At 41.3% G+C, this 20,218-nt stretch overlaps 1 protein-coding gene across 3 annotated transcripts in view; it reads left to right on the top strand.

The window, feature by feature from the left end:
- The window catches only part of Ttc1 (tetratricopeptide repeat domain 1), a 44,146-nt gene that overhangs the window by 15,821 nt on the left and 8,107 nt on the right, over window positions 1–20,218 (top strand). For all 3 annotated transcript variants that reach the window (XM_020175557.2, XM_074057675.1, XM_020175558.2), the window contains exons 3-7: window positions 7,005–7,065; window positions 7,829–7,941; window positions 12,071–12,107; window positions 16,685–16,833; window positions 19,408–19,462. In XM_020175557.2, the coding sequence (XP_020031146.1) occupies window positions 7,005–7,065; window positions 7,829–7,941; window positions 12,071–12,107; window positions 16,685–16,833; window positions 19,408–19,462 (415 nt within the window). The remainder of the gene's footprint in view (window positions 1–7,004; window positions 7,066–7,828; window positions 7,942–12,070; window positions 12,108–16,684; window positions 16,834–19,407; window positions 19,463–20,218) is intronic.

Consider the following 20,218-nt stretch of genomic DNA (forward strand, 5'->3'; position numbering starts at 1 on the left):
GAGAACATACGATTTTTGGTCTTTTGGGCCAGGCTAACCTCACTCAGAATGATGTTCTCCAGTTCCATCCATTTACCAGTGAATGATAACATTTCGTTCTTCTTCATGGCTGCATAAAATTCCATTGTGTATAAATACCACATTTTCTTGATCCATTCATCAGTGGTGGGGCATCTTGGCTGTTTCCATAACTTGGCTATTGTGAATAGTGCTGCAATAAACATGGGTGTGCAGGTGCCTCTGGAGTAACCTGTGTCACAGTCTTTTGGGTATATCCCCAAGAGTGGTATTGCTGGATCAAGTGGTAGATCAATGTTTAGCTTTTTAAGTAGCCTCCAAATTTTTTGCCAGAGTGGTTGTACAGGTTTACATTCCCACCAACAGTGTAAGAGGGTTCCTTTTTCCCCCACATCCTCGCCAACACCTGTTGTTAGTGGTGTTGCTAATGATGGCTATTCTAACAGGGGTAAGGTGGAATCTTAATTTGCATTTCCTTTATTGCTAGAGATGGTGAGCATTTTTTCATGTGTTTTTTGGCCATTTGAATTTCTTCTTTTGAGAAAGTTCTGTTTAGTTCACTTGCCTATTTCTTTATTGGTTCATTAGTTTTGGGAGAATTTAGTTTTTTAAGTTCCCTATATATTCTGGTTATCAGTCCTTTGTCTGATGTGTAGCTGGCAAATATTTTCTCCCACTCCGTGGGTGTTCCTTCAGTGTAGAGACCGTTTCTTTTGATGAACAGAAACTTTTTAGTTTTCTGAGGTCCCATTTATCTCTGCTATCTCTTAGTTGCTGTGCTGCTGGGGTTTCATTGAGAAAGCTTCTGAGGTTCTAGCAGTGATCGCTTTCACCTAGAATCTGAGAAGTAAGTGAAATATATTTTGCCACAGTATGTTGAGCTGTGCATTCGCTTCCTGTGTGTTTCTTCATATATGTGTGAAGAATATAGGATTGTTTGTTTCTCCTTCAAATGCTGTCAATTTTTCCTGTATGTATTTTATGACTCTTCTGTTTGGTACATGTATATTTATAACTGTTATATTTTCCTGATTTGTTGACCCTTTTACCATTAGAAGTATCTTTTTGTCTCCAGTAATATATTTGGTCATAAAACCTGTCTTGCTGGCTGGCAGAGTGGCTCAAGCAGTAAGAGCACCCACCTTTAGCAAGCGTGAGACCCTGAGTTCAAACCTCAGTATCACAAAAAAAAATTAAAAAATAGAAATCTGTTTTGCTTGATAATGTTTTAGCCCCTCCTCTAAGATTATTATTTGCACACTATACTCTTTTTCCCATCCTTTTACTTTCAACCTACTTGTGGTTTTGAGTCTTACAGACAGACAGCATGTGTAGTTGAATCTTACTGCTTAAATCTACTCTGAAAATATCTGCTGTTTGATTGAGGTCTTTAGTCCATTCACATTTAATGTTTTCTGGTATGGTTGGATTCACATCAGCTATTTTGTATTCTTGTTTCTCTTTTACTATCTTCTTCTGTGTTTTATTTAGTTGAAACTAAACATTTTAGTGGCAACTCTGGATTATGTCTGTCTTTTCCTCCCTTGTGCCCAGTTATTTTTATTGTTGCTATTTTTTAATATTTTACCTGGACTAAAACTATGCTGTCCATTTTCCCTCTGTTAAGTGGCCCCACTGGTGGCTTTGCTTGGTTGTGTTTTTTTATTCTTAAGCCTGGCTTTCTTGGGGTTGCTGAGCCAGTAACTGGTCAGAGTTGATGTTCACCTCAAACCAATAAGATTTCCACCACTGTCAGTGGATTTGTTATGGACCTTCTTGTTACTGCTTTATGTGTGCACAGGCTTCTGTAGGACAAGGATCAGTGTGCAGGTTTGACCCTCTCATGGAGAACATGTCAAGGCTCTTGCTGGCTCACACCAGGATGGCAACCTCAGACTACTAACACCCCTGGCCTTCCCCATCTTCTTGCCACTTGCCTTGCTTCTTAGGACTGGCAACACCACTGGGCATGGATTATTCCTCCTCCTACCCCAAATCAAGTCAGCCTTCTCTAGCAGTGCAGTTGATAGTTATTTATAGCATGCCTTGCTCTGTTAGAATTACCATGCTCAGTGATGAGGGGAGGAATGAAATGGTCCCCAGCATGTACAACACAGATCCATAGTTCTTTCCTTTGGATTACTGCTTTTTCATGAATAAGTAGTAATCCCTTTGTTGTAAGCCTTTAGTCAATTTCCAGGGTACTAAAATGGTTGGTTTTTATGATTTTGCCCAGTTTTTTTCTTTTTGGTGACACTGGAATTTGAATTCATGGCCTCATGTTTGCAAAGAAGGCACTCTACTGCTTGAGTCATACCTCCAGTCTGTTTTGGTCTGGTTTTTTTGGAGATGGGGATTATTTCAATGTTTGCCTGGCTGGTCTCGAACCTTGATCCTCCCAATCTACTCCCTAACTAGCTAGGATTATAGGTGTGAGATGCTGGCTTCTGGCTCTTTTTCTTTTTAAAGATGTAATTCCTGATTTTCTTTACTGAGAGGGCCTAAAAGCAGTGATACCCTAGTCACAGAATTTGCTTTCTTTTTTTTTCTTTTGTGGTGCTGAGATTTGAACTTGGCCTTGCACTTGATAGGCACGTGCTCTCCCACTTGAGCCATGCCTCCAGCTCCAGATCTTGGTTTCTAAATACCGTTTCCTACTAAATGGATCTAAGCTTCCTTGAGGAAATGGCCAATCCCAAGTGTAGGGCAGGCAAAGTACAAAATACTTTACCTGGAATATTACATAAACTATAGAAATCCATTTTTAGAAAGACAGACCCAAGTAAAAGGCCCATGGAGACCCTTGTAGGTTGTGGACAGGGATGCTCTGGCAGGAAATCCTGGGGAACCTAATATGATCCAAAAGGGCCCCATGTGGAGGGATAGGAGTGGGACAGAAAGGGGCCTTCACAAGGTCTCTTTTTGCCCAGTTCAGGGACCTCCACAGCATCCTCCAACTTGTGAATTCATTTATACATTCAGTAACATTCAAGAGCTAGAGATGTGCCCCAAGTGGTAAGAGCTCCTAATAACAAGCATGAACCCCCGAGTTCAAACCTCAGTACCACAAAACAAAAAGAGTAGATTTCTGCGTCTTGGGTTTTCTAATCTGTGAAAGGCCCTCCATGCCCACCCCTCAGCCTTGTCTTAGAAAAACAAATTACCCAAAGTCTGTGATGGTGAATGTAAGTAGAGAAGCACTATCCTCGTGTAAGTTGTGTTCAGTTCTGAACAAGAAGCTGAAAAGTTTGCAGTTTTAACTGTTGGAATAAACTCTATTCGTCAAGGGCATTGTTTCTGGAGTTTTCTTGGTGTTCCTGAGATGATTTACAATGCAGTGTAATATTTCTTTCCTCCTCAGTTTCATGAAGACGAGTACCAAGTAAAGAGCCTTGTAAAATTTTCATTGGTTCCTATTTCTATGGAAACATAATTGAAGAGCAAATGTTTCACTGAGAGCTCTCTGGAGCATACTAAGAGGCATTGTGGAGGCATGCAAGAGGGCTTCTAGCCACATTAGAAGCTTCTGTTCACAGCACAGAACCTAGAAACATTTGTGCCTGCTAGTGCTTCAGAATATCAGTGCTACCAGCTAGTGTGTATGGGAAGGCTCCTGATAGTCAGCATGCCACGACCTAGCCTGTGCATTAAGTCTGGCCTTGGGATTCAGCCACATTACACAGTGTGCGTGCTGTCCTTTGGGGAAAGTATGTGCAGGCAGTAGAATAAACCCCAGTCTTTGTTCTGGGATCAAATCAGTCTCGGCACAGCTGGGAGATAGTTCAGCTTTTTCCTCAGTGCTATTTTTAGCTGTTTCCAAGGAGATGTTTAACGTGACATTGATAATTGCATTAATCCTTGGTTTGTACAATCTGGGGAGCAGGAGGCAGCAGCTCTTTTCTAGTATCTCCTGCTTACTATGTTATTGGGCTGTGATTTGTCAGCCAAAGCACCACACTAAGGCAACTTCCTTGGAATAATTGACCTCAGGAATAGTCCAGAGCCCTTGTCTTTGGTAGGTCAACTTTTAGTCCTTCTATAACAAAGAAATGGTGAACCTTTCTTGGGCTGGCTGCTCAAGCTGACTCTTACCAGTAATTCCTTCTGGGGTGTGCTTTGGGTCTTCTCTTTTCCCATTAGGAACTTCTCTTTCTTTCTTTTTTTGACAGTACTACGCACGCACGCACACACACCACCCCACCCCACCCCACACCACACCACCCCAAGAGCCAGATCTGGCAGTCTGAGTGATTCATCTGAGCTCATAGAACATTCCTGATGAGTTGGCTCTGAAGCACAGAAGGAGCTTGAGATTACAGTTAAAGCAGAGGAAATTGCAAGTTCTTAAGTGATGAATATAAGCTTTATAACTTGATGAATTATCCTACTGAGGAATCTGTTTTAAAATAACTGCTAATCGCATTTCTTAGGGGTTTTCTTGGTTCTTCAGCGTCTAACTCCCTTCCTTTTTGGAGGAACCCTCTTGTGTTATAATCTTACTGAAAGGCAGTAGCCCAGGTCCCTAGCGTCATTTCCTAACAACCAAGCCATGTGACCTGCATGTGGCTTGTTGGATGCTTCTGACTAAGACCTTGAATCTAGATCAAGTGGGGTAAAGAAAAAGGAATGATTAGAATTTATTTGCTACCATTACAGCCCTGTCCTGGCCAGATCTTTGACTTAAAAAATAATTGTGCTTTCTGCTTTTTTGACTTAACAGAGCTGCCTTGAGTCTTCCCTGTCTTCTAAGCTTTTAAAGCAGCCCTGCCTCAGTTGTTATATCTTACCTTTTTTTTGTTGGGGGGCATGGGGGCGGGAGGCAATACTGGGAATTTGAACTTGGCCTCAGCCACTTTCTTGGAAGGCCACTCTACCGCTTGAGCCACTCCACCAGCCCTTTTTGTGTTAGTTATTTTGGAGATAGGGTCTTGTAAACTATTTGAAGCGAGATCCTCCTGAGGTCTGCCTGCTGAGTAGCTAGGATTACAGGCACCCAGATTTGTTTTTTTGTTTTTTTGGGGGTTTTTTTCCTTCTTCTTCTCCTTCCTTCTTCCTTCTTCCTTCTTCCTTCTTCCGGTGGTACTGAAATTGAACCCAGAGCCTTACACATGCTAGACAAGCGTTCTGCCATCAAGCTATAGCTCCATCTCCTCTTGTGTTCTATTTTAAAGTGAATTATTGTACTGTTGCATGTTCACCATATAGTAGCTACCATAAAAATTAGGTTTCTGGCCAGGATCAGTGGCTCACCCCTGAATCCTAGCTATTCACAAGGTGGATCAGGAGGATCTCAGTTTGAGGACAGTACCAGCAAACAATAAACAAGACTTTATCTCAACCAACAAAACCTGGACATGGTAGTGTAGTTCTGTCATTCCAGCTACACAGGAAGCATAAGTAAGACGATCTCAGACTAGATCAGTCAGAGCATAAACATAAAAATACAAAAAAATACTAAAATGCTTGAAAAATAACTAAAGCAAAAAGGGCTGAGGGGTGTGGCTCAAGTGGTAAAACACTGCCTAGCAAGAGTGAGGCCCTGAGTACTGGGATACCCTGGTGTCATAAACAGCATATTAATAGATGTTCTCCAGAGAACTAATATCTTACTTTGGTTCCAAATCTTGAGCGTATCCATTATTTAGGCTTCAAGCCTCTCTCTGCACAGAGTAGCCTGCCAACTATATTCCTTCCCTTTGAAGTTTTTCTTTGATCAGAAGCTTCAGGAATGAAAGAAGAAATTTTGGGGGTATTCTGCTTACATTTAACAAAAGCATTGTCCAAAGGTGGGAGGCAGGCCCGCAGATGCTTCTGCCAGTTGGCTTGTGCCAGCCTCGTCATTAAAATGCTTCTGGAGGGTGCTCGCTTCAGCAACACATACACTGAAAAACTGGAGCCATACTGAAGTAGATGGCCCTGCACAAGGATGGCTCAGATTTGTGGAGGCACCCTGGAGGAAAGCACACGTCGTCTTTGCTTTGCTCTGCCTGTGTGTCTCACGTGTGTTTGGCCATCTGTGGGAATTTCTGTCTTGTTAGAAGAAGCCAAGAAAAGAGAAACTGACTTACCTAGGTTTCTTCAACTTTCTCATGTTAGCCTCTAAGAGTATACCACCCTGCAGATGTGGCTGGACCCCCATTGCACTCTTCCTGCATACTGTGTTTCCTTCATGACACAAACTACAATTGTCACCAAATAAGTCTCAAATTACTTATTTTTACAGTAAAATAATAGTTTGTTCTTATTGAGTCCTTGTTTGTCGGTCACTGTATTGGAAATTTTGCATATATTGTCACATTAACCCATTACATTGAACAGAAACTGTTAAGGCTTCATTTTTTAGATGAAGAAACTAGAGCACAGAAAGATTCTGAAACTTGTCATGCAGCTAGTAAGTAGTGGAGCCTGAACTAGAATTTACTCTGGTATGCAAACCAGGGGGAAGATTGTTTAGTTTCATATTTGAGTGCATTGAAATTAACTGTTCCTTGAGTTACCATTCCAAGCAAAAGATAGAAACAGAGCAAAGGACACGCCAAAAAAACATAGGCTTTGTTGTACACAAATACAGTTGGCAAGGGCTGGAAGTGTGGCCCAACAAGTAACGTACAAGTGCAAAGCCCTGAGTTCCAACCTCCAGTACTGTCCCCCTCCCCCCATCAAAAAAAGAATACAGTTGGCAAGTTGGTTGTGGTGGCCCATGCCTGTGGTTCCAGCAATCTGGACGCTAAGCAGAAGGATTGTGAGTTCCAGGCCAGCCTGGGCTACATAACAAGAACCCCCATCTCAATAACAACAAAAAGAACTATTGACGATTAGCCAGATACTCATGGTTTTTTTTTTTTTTTCCTCTATCACTGTGAGAATTTTGGGAAAACTGACCCAGTTCTCAAACATTAACCTGATGCCTGTAAAATAGACTAGTGTGTAAAGAAAAACTAACGTTTTTGTTCACTTACAATGTGTAATTCTTGGATCTCTTTCAGAAAAGAAGAGAAGAGAGCACTAGACTAAAGGAGGAGGGAAACGAACAGTTTAAGAAAGGAGGTAAGACATTAGCTATAATGTCTGGTCATCTTGACTCCTCATTCTGTGTTAAGAGTCTGTGAAGACTTGCCAGAGAACATTTGGAAACAGCAAATAGAGCTGCTCATCCACGGAACACTGTTGCTTCCCAGCACCTGCAGTGTGGGGTTTTTACCAGCTCCAGATCATTCTCAGCTAAGAGTGACCAGATACCAGGTATCTCTCTTGGCACAGGCATAGTTTTTCTTTTCTGTAATCTTATCTATTAATCCAGAAATCAGGGGTAAAACTCTTCAGCTGTTGCTTTGGAAAACACCAACCTTAATGCCTTGCTGAAGAGAGAAAGAGAGAGAGAAGTCAGAGCTGGGAATTGAACCTAGGGCTGTATACATGCTAGACAAGCATTCTACCCCAACCCTAGAAATGTTTTCATTAGCCCAAGTCTTAGTGTCTTTCATCTGTACAGTTCCTTAACCCCTTTGAAAACGCCTTTCCAAATTGCTAACCCAAATGAAAAATGAATAGGGCATACCTGAGCACTGAGGGCTCTTTGCTGACAGCATATTCAGCCGTCAGTTCACTGAGCAGGTGCTTTTGTTTAAAGAGAGAGGAAAGGGGGAACCGATCTGTACTGCTCCAGACTTAATACACTAGGACCGTCTTTGTGTTTGAGACCTTCATCCTATTAATGGGCAGCTGTGCATTTGACAGCTATGGGAGGGATATGTAGTATCAGAAGAATTGACTTTCACAACCCAATCATTCTTCACCATATCATCCTCAGATTATGTAGAAGCTGAGAATTCTTACAGTCAAGCTCTTCAGATGTGTCCAGCCTGCTTCCAGAAAGACAGGTCTGTTCTGTTTTCAAACAGAGCTGCTGCAAGGATGAAACAGGTATGAGTCTTTGAGCTTTGCTTCAGAAGCACATGGCCTTGCAGTGTTTAATGGGGTAGTTGCTCTCCAGAAACTAGCAGAGGGCTTTAAAAGTATTGTTTCTTTTTTCCTACCTGTAAATTTCCCTGATAAAAAGGGCATAGAAAGGCCAGAAAAACTTGAGTTGGACTACCTCAAGTTTTAACATTCCTCATTAAAGTAGCAGAGGGATTGTTTTAAATTTAATAGCAAATCCTTTCCTTCTGGAAGAATATAGAATAGGTTTATGTTGGCCAGGCGCCAGTGGCTCACATCTGTGAATCCTAGCTACTTGGGAGGCTGAGATCAGGAGGACTGCAGTTCAAGGCCAACGCAAGCAAATAGTTTTCAAGACCCCATCTCCAAAATAACCAGGGCAAAATGGACTTCAGGTGTGGCTCAAGTGGTAAAGCACCTGCTTTGCAAGTGCAAAGCCCTACATTCAAACCCTAATCCCTCCAAAATAAAAATAAAAAGTAGCTGAGTGAATACTTGGAAGGAAGCTACCCTGTAAATGAGGGTAGGTCAGTGAAGAGGAAGCTAAGTGCTGGTGTCCTAGCACAGTTGCTCCTGCCAGCCTCTGGCATAGGGAGCACTGCTTAACACTCTGGGCTTAGGGATGCTTATTTGCTAAGACTGATTTTTCTGTGGAAAGTATGAACACTGGGAGAAGTGTCCAACAGTTGGAATGAAAGGTGTCCATAATTGCAACATAGGCGTCAGGGAACACCTGTACTTCTGAGGGGTTGGGAACCTGGTTTAAAAGGGTGAGTGTGGAGGAGGTGGGAGTGCAAATACATTTATTTTATGTCATGTCAGTACTAGTGCTGCTAACTTACCTGATTTTCGTCGTTAGTCAGCATAGTGTGGCTAGATTGAAATGGTGAAATTTAAGAAAAGAAGCAGCACTGCTCGTCTTAGCTATGGCTACTTCCATCCAAAGTGCAATGGCTGGTTACTTAGCATCCATTCAACCATGAGCTGGACAAAGATTAGGTGAAGCGGTTTTTCCTTGGTTTGTTCAGATCACTTTTCTACTGTCACTCTGTCTTTGATGCTGTGTGAAGTTCACTAGTGCTTCTACCAAAGTCAGTGTGGGTGATCAGGCTTCTTGCATCTAAAGGCCCCAAGGGTTTGTGCTTGAATGCTTGAATGTGCAGAAAGGCTTTTTTGTTTTGTTTTTTGTTTAAGAAAAACCTCTGCAATTTGTATATTGTTGATTTGGATTTGGTCTCCAAGGTGAAGTACTGTGGGAATGTTTCATGTAGTATGGGTAAAGAAACAATTTTACAGATATAAAGCAAACATTTTGTATTTGGAAAATAAAACAATTTAAGCTTAGTTTACTTAAAGCAGTATTCATGGGGGCTGGGAGTCGTGGCACACGCTTGTAATCCCAGCACTGAGAAGGCAGAGGTAAGATTATGAGTTAGAAGCCAGCCTGGGCTACACAATGACTCCTTGTCTCAGAAATCTAAAAACAAACGATAACAACAAAATTTATTAGTGATCTTCTCGGTGATTAGATCCACATCTAGCCGTTTTATTCGTAAGAAAATTCTGAAGCATTTGCTTCTGCATCTTACCACGTTTCCTAACTGGGCACTGTCGTTGTGAAATGGTTCAGTCTCGGAGGACGTACATAATACCCATTTGGCTTGTGGAATTTGGGGTACTTAATTTCTACGATTGCCTCGGTATATTTTTAGGTTTGGGCTAGCGTAGTAGACCAGTTCTTGAGTTAGGAAAATGTTTAGTCTTGTTGGTCTTTCTGTCTGTGCATCTGAGGAGAACTCAAAAGAGCATTGCCCTGTCTCCTGTACAGAGGATAACCTCGTCAGTGCTGTTTGCTTTGTTTCATTCTTCCTAAGTTGCATGCTTAATACTTGAAGAAGACTTTAAAATTAGAGACTTGAAAGCTTTCAGGATTAGTACTCTGATGCAATTGAAGGATTGTATTGCAAAGTTTTCAAAGAAGTGGTCAGTTAACTGCTTTAAGAAGTTATAGAGAATTTCTGAAAGGCAGGTTTGTAGGTTCAGCATCTGACTTTGCCAACCTCCACACTTCATATCTGAGGAGGGAAAACGCAGACCGGAGTTAGGTCAGAGTGTCAGCTCTAGATCTAGCTAGCCACACCAGTGCAGAAAGAATATGCTGTTGAAAAAATGTAAAATGGGCTTTAACTTCTTAAAAACAACTTAGAGATCCTGGGCATTGCTTGGCGTATGTAGCACATTTGTCTGTCCTTGTGCACTACATACATTTTATAGACAAATAGTGCAAAATAAGTTTGGATTTCTTTCACACATGCACTTTGTAGGACTGCCACTCTGAGCAGCAGACAGACTTAGGTCCCCTGAGATGTTAGTACATTCTGATCCTCAGAGGGAGCTGCAGGAAAATGCCATAATTCCTGCAACTTAAAAACAGCTCTGTGGCCAAAAGCAGGCCACCACAATGGGATACACAAAGGTTCAAAAGGCTTATTCCTGTGTCAATAAGTGTGAAATTGTATGTCTTCAGTTTATGGAAATCTGACAGTTTGGAGAAATACTTACATAAAGTTACACAGGTTTTTGTTGTTGTTATTGTTTGTTGAGGGGGTGGGGTGTTGAACTCAGGGCCTTTTGCGCAGGGCATACACACATACACAGACACACACGCACGCACGCACACACACACACACCCCCAAGCTGGTCTGGAACTGTAGTCCCCTCCCAAGCATATGGGATTACAGGCATGAGCCGCCACACCTGGCCAGATTTCTTTAGTATAGGACTTCTTAGAACTTTTAATGTATCACTTCTCAGTCTTTTAGCTAAGATGAAATTTAGAACTTTTGATATATGAATATTGGTAGAGAACTAGTGTTTCCCAGATGACCCTAGAACCTTTTTGGGTTTTGTTTACTGTGGTAAAATATGCATAATATAAAATTGATCATAGTAACTGTTTTAAGGAACATAATTCAGTGGCATTGAATATTTCAACCAGCTGGGCGCTGGTGGCTTAAACCTGTAATCCTAGCTGCTCAGGAAGGAGATCAGGAGGATCTCGGTTCAAATCCAACCCCAGGCAAATAGTTCACGAGATCCTATCTCAAAAATACCCAACATAAAAATGGGCTGGTGCAGTGGCTCAAGTATAGTATAGCAAGTGTGAGGCCCTGAATTCAAACCCCAGTACCACCAAAAACAAAAACAAAACTTTAGTACTTCAGCTATTCTAGTTCCAAAACTTTTCCATGCCCTAAAAGGATACCTCATGCTTAATAAGCAGGCACTCACCATCCTAGAATTGTTCTGGTTGTTTCTGGCAGTACCAGGGTTTGAACTCAGCATTTACTACCACAATAAAACATGTATTTGAACCAGCTTATTTCTGTAACATTGTAGAAAACTTGTAATTTAGGAAAAATAGACGTTTTTAGCAGAGTGTGTGTCACGGAACATTAGCCTAGCCCACTCACGTTGTAGCTGAGAGCCCAAACACTAGAGAAGTGAAGTTAGCATGGTCAGTGTTAAGCAGCCGGTCAGCGCCAGAGCTGCGACACAAGCCAGAGCTTCTGACAGCCAGACTTCAACTATGCCATGCCCCTAGATTCAGCAAGTGAAATTAGGTGCATACCTTATTTGATAAGTTGTTTGTGTTCTTGTTTCATCATTAGGTAACTAAGGTTTACAACTGACTACATGACAAGCCACACTGTGTGTCTGTGGAGTGACCATCTGTGTACTTTCTGGAAGTACCTTAAGCATGGTAATATAGCAACTAGCCAAAGAGGAGGGAATGCCATATGTCAGTCACTGTCCAGTTTATTGATCACAATGTTTTCTCAGTGTCAGCATTTTTATATAATATATCTTACAAATGTAACAGGTCAAGTAAAACAATTTAGGGAAGAAGTTACTTGATCATTTGCTACCAGAAGCCTTTCAGGTCAGAGTCATCTCCACATTAATTTTCAGTTCTTGAAAGTGATGTGTATTTTCATGTGATTACCTTGAAAAGCATTCTGTATCTCCACAAATAGTTACTAATGATCAAATCATGTCAAACAGATCCTCAAGCCACTGAGATAAAATACATTGATGTTGTGCTTCCTTTTAGGACAAGAAGGAGATGGCCATTGGTGACTGCAGCAGAGGTACAGTTTCTTTTGTCTTCTAGTTTAGGCGGTGCCGGGGCTGTTGGTTAGGTGTGCACTTGTATGTGTGTGCCCTTCCTCTGGGGCTCTTAGAGAAGCTCTGTGATCGAGCATTTTCAGAGATGATTTAGAGTGAGTGTGCTTTCCAGTGCATAGTTGAGCTAGTACGTGGACAAAAAGTCAAAGCCTCCTTGGCAGGCAAACTCACGAACTCACATGGAACAGAATTTGCTTCCCATAGTCTCCAAATCCCTTTTCCTTTGAAAACCCTAGATACTATTAGGGCATTTCTATCTGGGTTTTTGGGGAAGGGACGCAGTCGTGGGGAGGGACAGTTTCTGTTGGTGAGGTGACAATCTCCAGAGGTAATCATCCTTCCAGAGTTCCCATCTTGTGAACTACCCGTCAGCCTGTACGGTGAGTCAGGCCTGGGCAGTGTGACACCTAAGTCTCCCACATGCCCATAAATAGGATCACTGTTTTGTTTTTTTCTTTTGAATTTCCTGATAGGCTACCTTGTCTTGCCTTTCTAACCAACTCATGTGTAGAACACACATAACCACTTCTCCTTGCATCTTCTTAGTCTCAGCAGTTTTTGTAGCTAATATTTTTTTTCAATTTTTCTTCACACTACACTTCTAAAACATCATAGAATTGGAAAGAACCTATGTGCTATCTAGCTCCCCTTTCAGACTAAGCACATGCCCCTCTTTGTTTTTATTTTGATGGTAATTAAGTTGGCACTCTCACTCCCTCTATTCTTGGTGTTTCTTTTTAGTTTCTAAATGAAACTGTCACTGCATTACAGTTTAGCAAACTACTTCTGCTCTGTTATCTTCTTGAAATAGAACTAATTCTTGCTGTCTAGTTTGCTTGAAAGAAGAAATTTAACCTATTTCCTCTGTGTGAGACGTGTGGATTTGAAGTGTCAGTTAGGAACAACTGCTGACTTTTGGAGCTCCTTTCAAAGCTGTGACCAAACGGTGAGAAAATGCTTTAAAAGCTTGACTAGCAGAGTACACAGTAAGGAACAGTTAATTTTTCCTGCTATATCCCTCAGCGTAGGAGTCTTGCCAAGAAACTGAGAGGAAGCGGGGAAGTAAGTGTTTTCCAGATTTCTTTGGGATTTTCTTAAACTGTTACTCATGCACCTAGGCATAGCCATTGTGGATATCTGCATTGTACCTACAGGCAAAGTATCTCAGTATATACATGCCCACTGTGAATTCATACACCTTAGCAAAGTATAGCAGCTTACTTCTGAGGTCACTGGAGCTCCTTTCTACTAGCCATGTGAAACAATACCTAAAGGACTCACCTGGGGGCTTATGTTCACTGTTCTTTTTCTTGGTAGGACTAGGGTTTGAACTCAGGGCTTAGCACTTGCAAAGCCAGTGCTCTGCCACTGGAGCCACACCTCCAGTCTGTTTCACTCTGGTTATTTTGCAGATGGGGTCTCATGAGACAGCCTTGGACCTCTATCCTCCCAATTTCAGCCTCTCAATTAACTAGTATTACAGGTATGAACCACTGGTGCCCGACTAAATTCACTCTCTTTGTGTGGGATTTTATAAAGTAATCATGGGGGCTAGAGGCATGGCTCAAGTGGTAGAGTACCTGCCTAGCAAGCTCAAGGCCCTGAGTTTAAACCCTCATAACCACAATAAGCAAATAAATAAGAAATCAACATGTACAAAGAACCGTGGGAAAAGTCTCCCTTCTTCCACATAACTAAGTCTTCCCCTAGTTGTAGAGGAGGTTGCAATATTTGGCCTGAAATGTAAATTAGGGCATTAATTTTTTTTTTTTTAAAGATGTAGTAGAGGTCATTGCAGAGTCTTTCCTGTGAACTAGGTATATTATAAGAAGTTGTGATGTGCCAGATTAAGAGGAGGTTGGCAGACAGCCTATAAAGTTGCAATGCTAAAAGATTTGGGTCCTTTCTGAAAATCTTGTCTTGAACCCTTCCACCTGCTGTAGCATTTCTCTGATCATCTTCATTGGAAAAACAGACTGTCCTACTGTCTCCACTTTGCCTCCCATTCTCTCCTCACCCCATTTCCTTTAGGCCTAGGATTCTTCCATGCAGAATCTTGTAAAGGTCATCAACAGTTTAATCTTGCTGGATTCAGTGATCGATTGTTTATGCCAGAAAGCGAGGACCTTCCAGCATCTTCCAGAAGCCTTTAATACAGTTCATCATTGCTTCCTCCTTTACAATTTTTTTCTCCTGTAATTGCAGCATTTGAGAGCTGAGGCAGGAAGATTTCAAGTTCAAGGCCAGCTTGGGCTGCAACCCCAAGACCCTGTCTCGGCCCTCAAGTGTTTTCTCTTTAATTCAGTGACACCATGCTCTCTTTCCCTTGCTTTTTTAGCTGTTCTTCTTGTCTGCCTGCTTGTTTGATATCTTCACCATTTTGAAAGTTCCTAGATCTTAGTCCAGCAGGAGGCCTTCTATTTTTGATTCTATATTTTCTTCCTGTGTGATCTTATCCAGTTAGGAATTAGCTCAGTATAGCCATTACACAATGTATATTTCAAAACATCATGATGTGTACCATAAATATATACAATTTTGATTTGTTAATTTTAAAATAAATTTAAAATGATTAAAATATATGAATTGATTATTGAACTCAAATTAAAGCAACAACATAAATCAAAGGAAAGAAAAGGAATGTATTAATAAAGATAACCAAATTAATAGCTTAAAAGGTATAAAACTTGTAAGTACTACATGCTACAGTTTATGTCTTCAATTCTGACCTCTTCTCCATGGTATACAGTTCTGAATCCCCTTGCAAAGTCGTCGACTCTTGGCATTTCTGACTTAATGCCCGGTGCCACTCACCCCAAGACTTGGAGTCACTTTTCCATTCTAATAACTGCCACTGCCATCCATTCACTCATGTAAGCTAAAGCCTTTGCAGTCATCCCTGATTGTAATCTTTCTTTCATTCCGTGTGTCTCATTATCAAATTAAAAACATATACTTAATCTGACTGCCTCTTTTGAGCTCCACTCTCACCAACTTAAACCAAGCCACACATGTCTCATTCCAACCACAGCAGTAACCGCCATCCATCTTGCCTCCCACTCTACAGCCAGAGCAGTTCCTTTAAAAATATAAATCACATTATGGTGATTGAAACCCTTCCAGTGACTGCTCATCACTTGTAGGAGAAAGTCCCGACTCCCTACCCTGCTCCAGAAAGCTCTCCATGTGCTTGCTGTCCTTGCCTGTCCTGTGTGTCTTCATCTTATCTCTTCAGCCCCCATGCTGGCCTCAACATACCAAGGTTATCCTTGCCTTAGCGCCTTTGCTCCCGTTGGTCCTTCTGCCTGATACACTCCTCCTACCCTTTCAGGTGATGGGCCTCCATCAACCTACCCCTTCACATACCCCTTCAGAGTGGTTTTCTGACTACTCTGAAGTTGGCTCTTCACTTACATTTGCATTACCTTGTTTGTCTTTAACTATAGCACTGACTATGAGTCATTTACCTGCACAGCTGCCTTCTCTCTCTTTACTGGAATAGCAGAAAGCTTCATGAGACAGGGGCTTTCTCTTGTTTACTGTGACAGCTCCAGCCCTGAAATATACAATTAGATATATAGATTAGATGCTAAATAAATGTGTTCTGGAAATGTGAATGAATGAAAAATAGAGGAATATAATGTGAAGAGAAGAAAAATTTAGAGACAGGACATTACTTTCTAACAGAAAAAGAAACAATTCAGAAAGGAGTGGGAGAAATGCAGCATACTTGAACCAAAACACAGCAATAGATTATTAAGACAATGGTGAATAAAGGAAAAGTTTTCCTTTGTTTTGGTTTTTTGCTATGCTAGGGATTGAACCCAAGGCCTTGTAGGTGCTAGGCAAGTGCTCTACCTCTGAGCTACACCTGCAGCCCAAGGAAAAGGTATTGTGCACCAGTGACCTTAAAGGTATTGGAGCAGTGGAGATTTAGCTGGATATGTAACCTCAGTCGTTGAGCCTAGAAAAAAAAAGGAGAGTCTGTCACCAGACTTTTTCTTTCAGTTCCCCTTCAGATCTCTCAGTCATTTGTCCTGCACTCACTCTGTGTTCCGACCCTCCTGGACTGGGTGAAGGACAAGTGAGCAAATACCAGGAGTTGGAGTGTAGATCAAGGTTCAGCAAACTAAAGCCATAAGCCAGATCTAGCCTGTCATGTGTTTTTATACAGACCACAATCTAAGAATGATTTTTATATTTTTAAATGTTTGGAAATTAAGTCAAAGAAAAATATTTCATGATACATGAAACTTACATAAAATGGATCTCAGCACCTGCACTTGTTTACACCTCGCCTGCTCCTTCTTCATGGTATAGTGGCATGCTTGAGTCGTTGGGTCAGAGGGGATCTGTCTGGCCCAGAAAGCCCAAAATCTTTAGCATCTTGTTCTTTAAGGAAAGTTTGCCCACCTGTGTACTGACTTTGACAAGTGACTCTCTGTTTCACATCCTTGGACGGTGGCTAGTGAACTGGATATAGCCAAAGATACATGGCCCTTTTTCTTTGTGATAACAGTTATTTCTTCTCTTTTTACAGCAATTCAGTTAAACCCCAGCTACATCAGGGCAATATTGAGAAGAGCAGAGTTGTATGAGAAAACAGACAAACTAGACGAAGCCCTGGAAGATTATAAATCTATATTAGAAAAAGATCCATCAGTATATCAAGCAAGAGAAGCTTGTATGGTAAAACCTAACTTTTTTGTTCATCTGGCTGTCCCTCTGTGTGTGTATGTGTATGTGTGTGTCTTAATTGCTTCACACCAAGGTACCAGTCACGTGGGATGAGGGCCCACCCATAGGACTCATTTTACCTTGATTACCTTTTTTATTTTTTCCCAAGTACTGGGGAATTGAACTCCAGACCTCAGGCTTGCTAAGCAAGTGCTCTGTCCCTTGAGCCATGCCCCTCAGCCCTTTTCGCTTTTAGTTAATTTTCAGATAGAGTCTTGTACTTTCGCCCAGAACTAGTCTTATATTGTGACCCTCCTTCCACCTCTGTCTCTTGTATAGGTGGGATTACAGGCACGTGTCACTCTACCTAGCCAAAACCTAAAGTTTTAAAATTATTTTTCTTCTATTCTTTTTGTTTGAAATAATGCTTTGGGACACAACTAAATTTCATTTCTATACCTATCAAAATATATGGGAGATAGAGCTTTGAAGTGGTGGTCTCATACCCAGTGTGACCGTGCGTCATTTAATCTCTATTCTAAAAGTGATAGGAGTTGACCAAAAATGCATTTCATTGTTGCACTAGGGAACTCTCGTCCACCCTAATTTTATAGGTTAGTTCAAAGTGACCCTTATTATGACAGGTGATAAACTTGTGGTTTTCCTTTTTTGGACAGTACCAGAGTTTAAACTCGGAGCCTTGCTCTTGCTAAGCAGGCATTCTACTACATGAGCCACGGCCCCCCAAGCCCTTAGACTTGTGGCTTTTCTATCCATCTTTTTCCTTATTCAGTACATGCTGAGTCTCCATTCTGTCATTCCATTTCCAATTGAATAGACCCTAAACTAACCTCCTTTTCATTCTCAAAATGGCAGCTATTCTTGTCCTTGGCACTGACAATCCTCTGTTTCTAAACCGCATAACTATTTTATCTGAATTTTAAATTAGCTAAATATATTGATTCTCTCCTCCACCGCCACCACTGTTTTGTTTTTCTGGTTTCTTAGGGGTTTTTTTGGTGGTACTGGGGTTTGAACTCAGGGCCATGAGCTTGCTAGTCATGCACCCTACTATGTGAGCCATGCCTCTCAGCCCTGATTTTTGTTTTTGTCAACACTGATTATCTCTAATTCATAGAGCAACATATACTCTAAAGTATGTTCTGTAGAGTTGGGTATTTATTATGCATTATAATCAAAAAAATAGATGTTTCAGTTAAGTGAGAAATGCTGGCTTTAAACTATTTTCTCTGCCAGACTTCAGAGAGCTATTATGCTGGATCTTGAATCCCCAGGATACAGCGGGAAGTTGCAGACTAGCAGGCAGGGAAGGGAAGGCTAAGATACATTTTATTTAAACCAAATTCTTAGAATCGAGGCTACTTGCCAATGCTTACAGTTGGGAAGAATTTACTGTCTAAAAACATAGGTCTGACTCCTGTTGAAAACTGGGAGCTGCAGACATTCTTAACTCCTGCATGCTTGCTCTCAGCGGGAGCTCTCCAGCTCCCCACCACTTTTTCCCTAATGCCCTGTACCACCTCCTTGTTCATCTAGATTTCTTCCTGGCCCCTCAGGGCATTTGAACCCTGCTGTACAGGGTTTCCCTTATTTCCACAGAGTAATCCTTGGAGATGTTAACTTACCTCCCTGCATTGATGTCTGAGGTGATTTTTTTTCACACTTGAGGTAAATTCTTTGCATAATAAATATTTTATTTATATAGAAAAGAAGTAGTGGGAGATAAGCTGGTTCAGATAATTAAAATATATAAGCAGTTTGTAACTATTTCAGTCTAACTTTATCAGACTTTTTAACTGTCTCTGAATGGCGATGAGGTTAACTTAAATGTAACATTTAAGCTAAATTCTTGGTGGCACTTTTCCTTGCCGAGTTAGTTTTAATGTAGAAATAATTTATTTTGTTCAATTTCTATGAATGAGTATTTACTGAAATCCCAGAATGCTTGGGACCAGTTACAGAGTAAAAGTGGCCAGTAGAGACTCTCATTTAGATCAGAGGTCCTCAAGCAGGATCACTTCAGTTCCCAGGGTCACTTGGCATTGTCTGCAGGCGTTTCAGTGTCATGATGAGGAGAGTGCTGCAGGCCAGAAGGGTAGGAGCCAGGGTTGCTGCCCCTCACTATGAGGAATTGTCCAGTTCAAAATGTCAGTGCCGAGAGCGAGCAGCCCAAGCTAGGTGACGACTTGCAAATTACAGTGGGCAAGGAAAGAACTTAAAGTCAGAAGATACAAATGAGAAATATGAATATCACCCTAAACCTATCCCTTAAACATGCCGCTCTCAGCCTTCGCTGCACATCCTCTCAAACTCTTCTGCATGCGCTCATTCACCAGATTTTGGTTGAAGTTTCCTTTAGTGTAGGCACTCTGTTAGGATCAAAGAATGTAACAGTGACCAAAACAGACACTCACAAACATGAATGCTTGCTTTCTTTCTTTATTTGATGGATCACATTGTAACTTCTTAATTTGATCTAATTTCTACATAAGGCTTTTAAATGTTTCCTACTTTCAAAATAAAGGCAAAAGATTTTTTACCAACTTGTTTCTCCTTTTCCCTCAGAGATTACCTAAGCAGATTGAAGAGCGCAATGAAAGACTAAAAGAAGAAATGTTAGGTAAGTTTGCCTCCCTCACTTTAATTCTCCTGACAACAAACAGCTAGGAAGCTGGCGGCAGGGCTGGGCCTCAGTATTTTTATTCCCTAGAGAAAACATCAGTCAACAGAAGCTTTGAGACCCTTGCTCTGCAGTAGGCAGCAACACCAGGGGCTGATGACTTCTTAACCGTTTTTACTCCAGAAACAGCAACTTCTTCAGAAACCAAATTTCCATTTTGGTTTTCTTGGAAATTTTTCTTGCCATCAAGAATGAAATGGAATTCATTACCCAACCTGAAATGCCACCAATCTCTGTTTCCAATTATAATTTCTTAAAAACAATTGAGTTTCTTCATCAAGTAGTCACCCCTTAAAGTTTCAGTTCTTTTAGGATATAGTCATTACCACCAGTAATGTCAGCATCAAGGGAATATTTGCCTTGAAAATGATGCTGAGAATCCCTTGAGTGTTTGAGAAGACATGAGAGGACAGGAACATGGAGGAAATAATGAGGGGGGAAAGGCTGGGGATGAGGTAGGGCAAGTGGATTCATTTGACTCTTTTTTTCTTTTGATGGAACTGGGGTTTGAATTCGGGGCTTGCAAAACAGGCACTTTATCGCTTGAGCCACACTTCCAGTACTCCAATTGGATTTTTTAATGAATAGAATTATATTTGTTTGCCCCTGCCTAGTCTGTCATTTGAAAATGTCATCTCCAAAGCAGGAGAAGCTGTTATCTGGTGGCACTGTCCTTGAAAATCAGAGATGGTGATG

The sequence above is a fragment of the Castor canadensis genome, chromosome 16 (genome assembly GCF_047511655.1).
Source record: "Castor canadensis chromosome 16, mCasCan1.hap1v2, whole genome shotgun sequence".
Classification (NCBI taxonomy): Eukaryota; Metazoa; Chordata; class Mammalia; order Rodentia; family Castoridae; genus Castor; species Castor canadensis.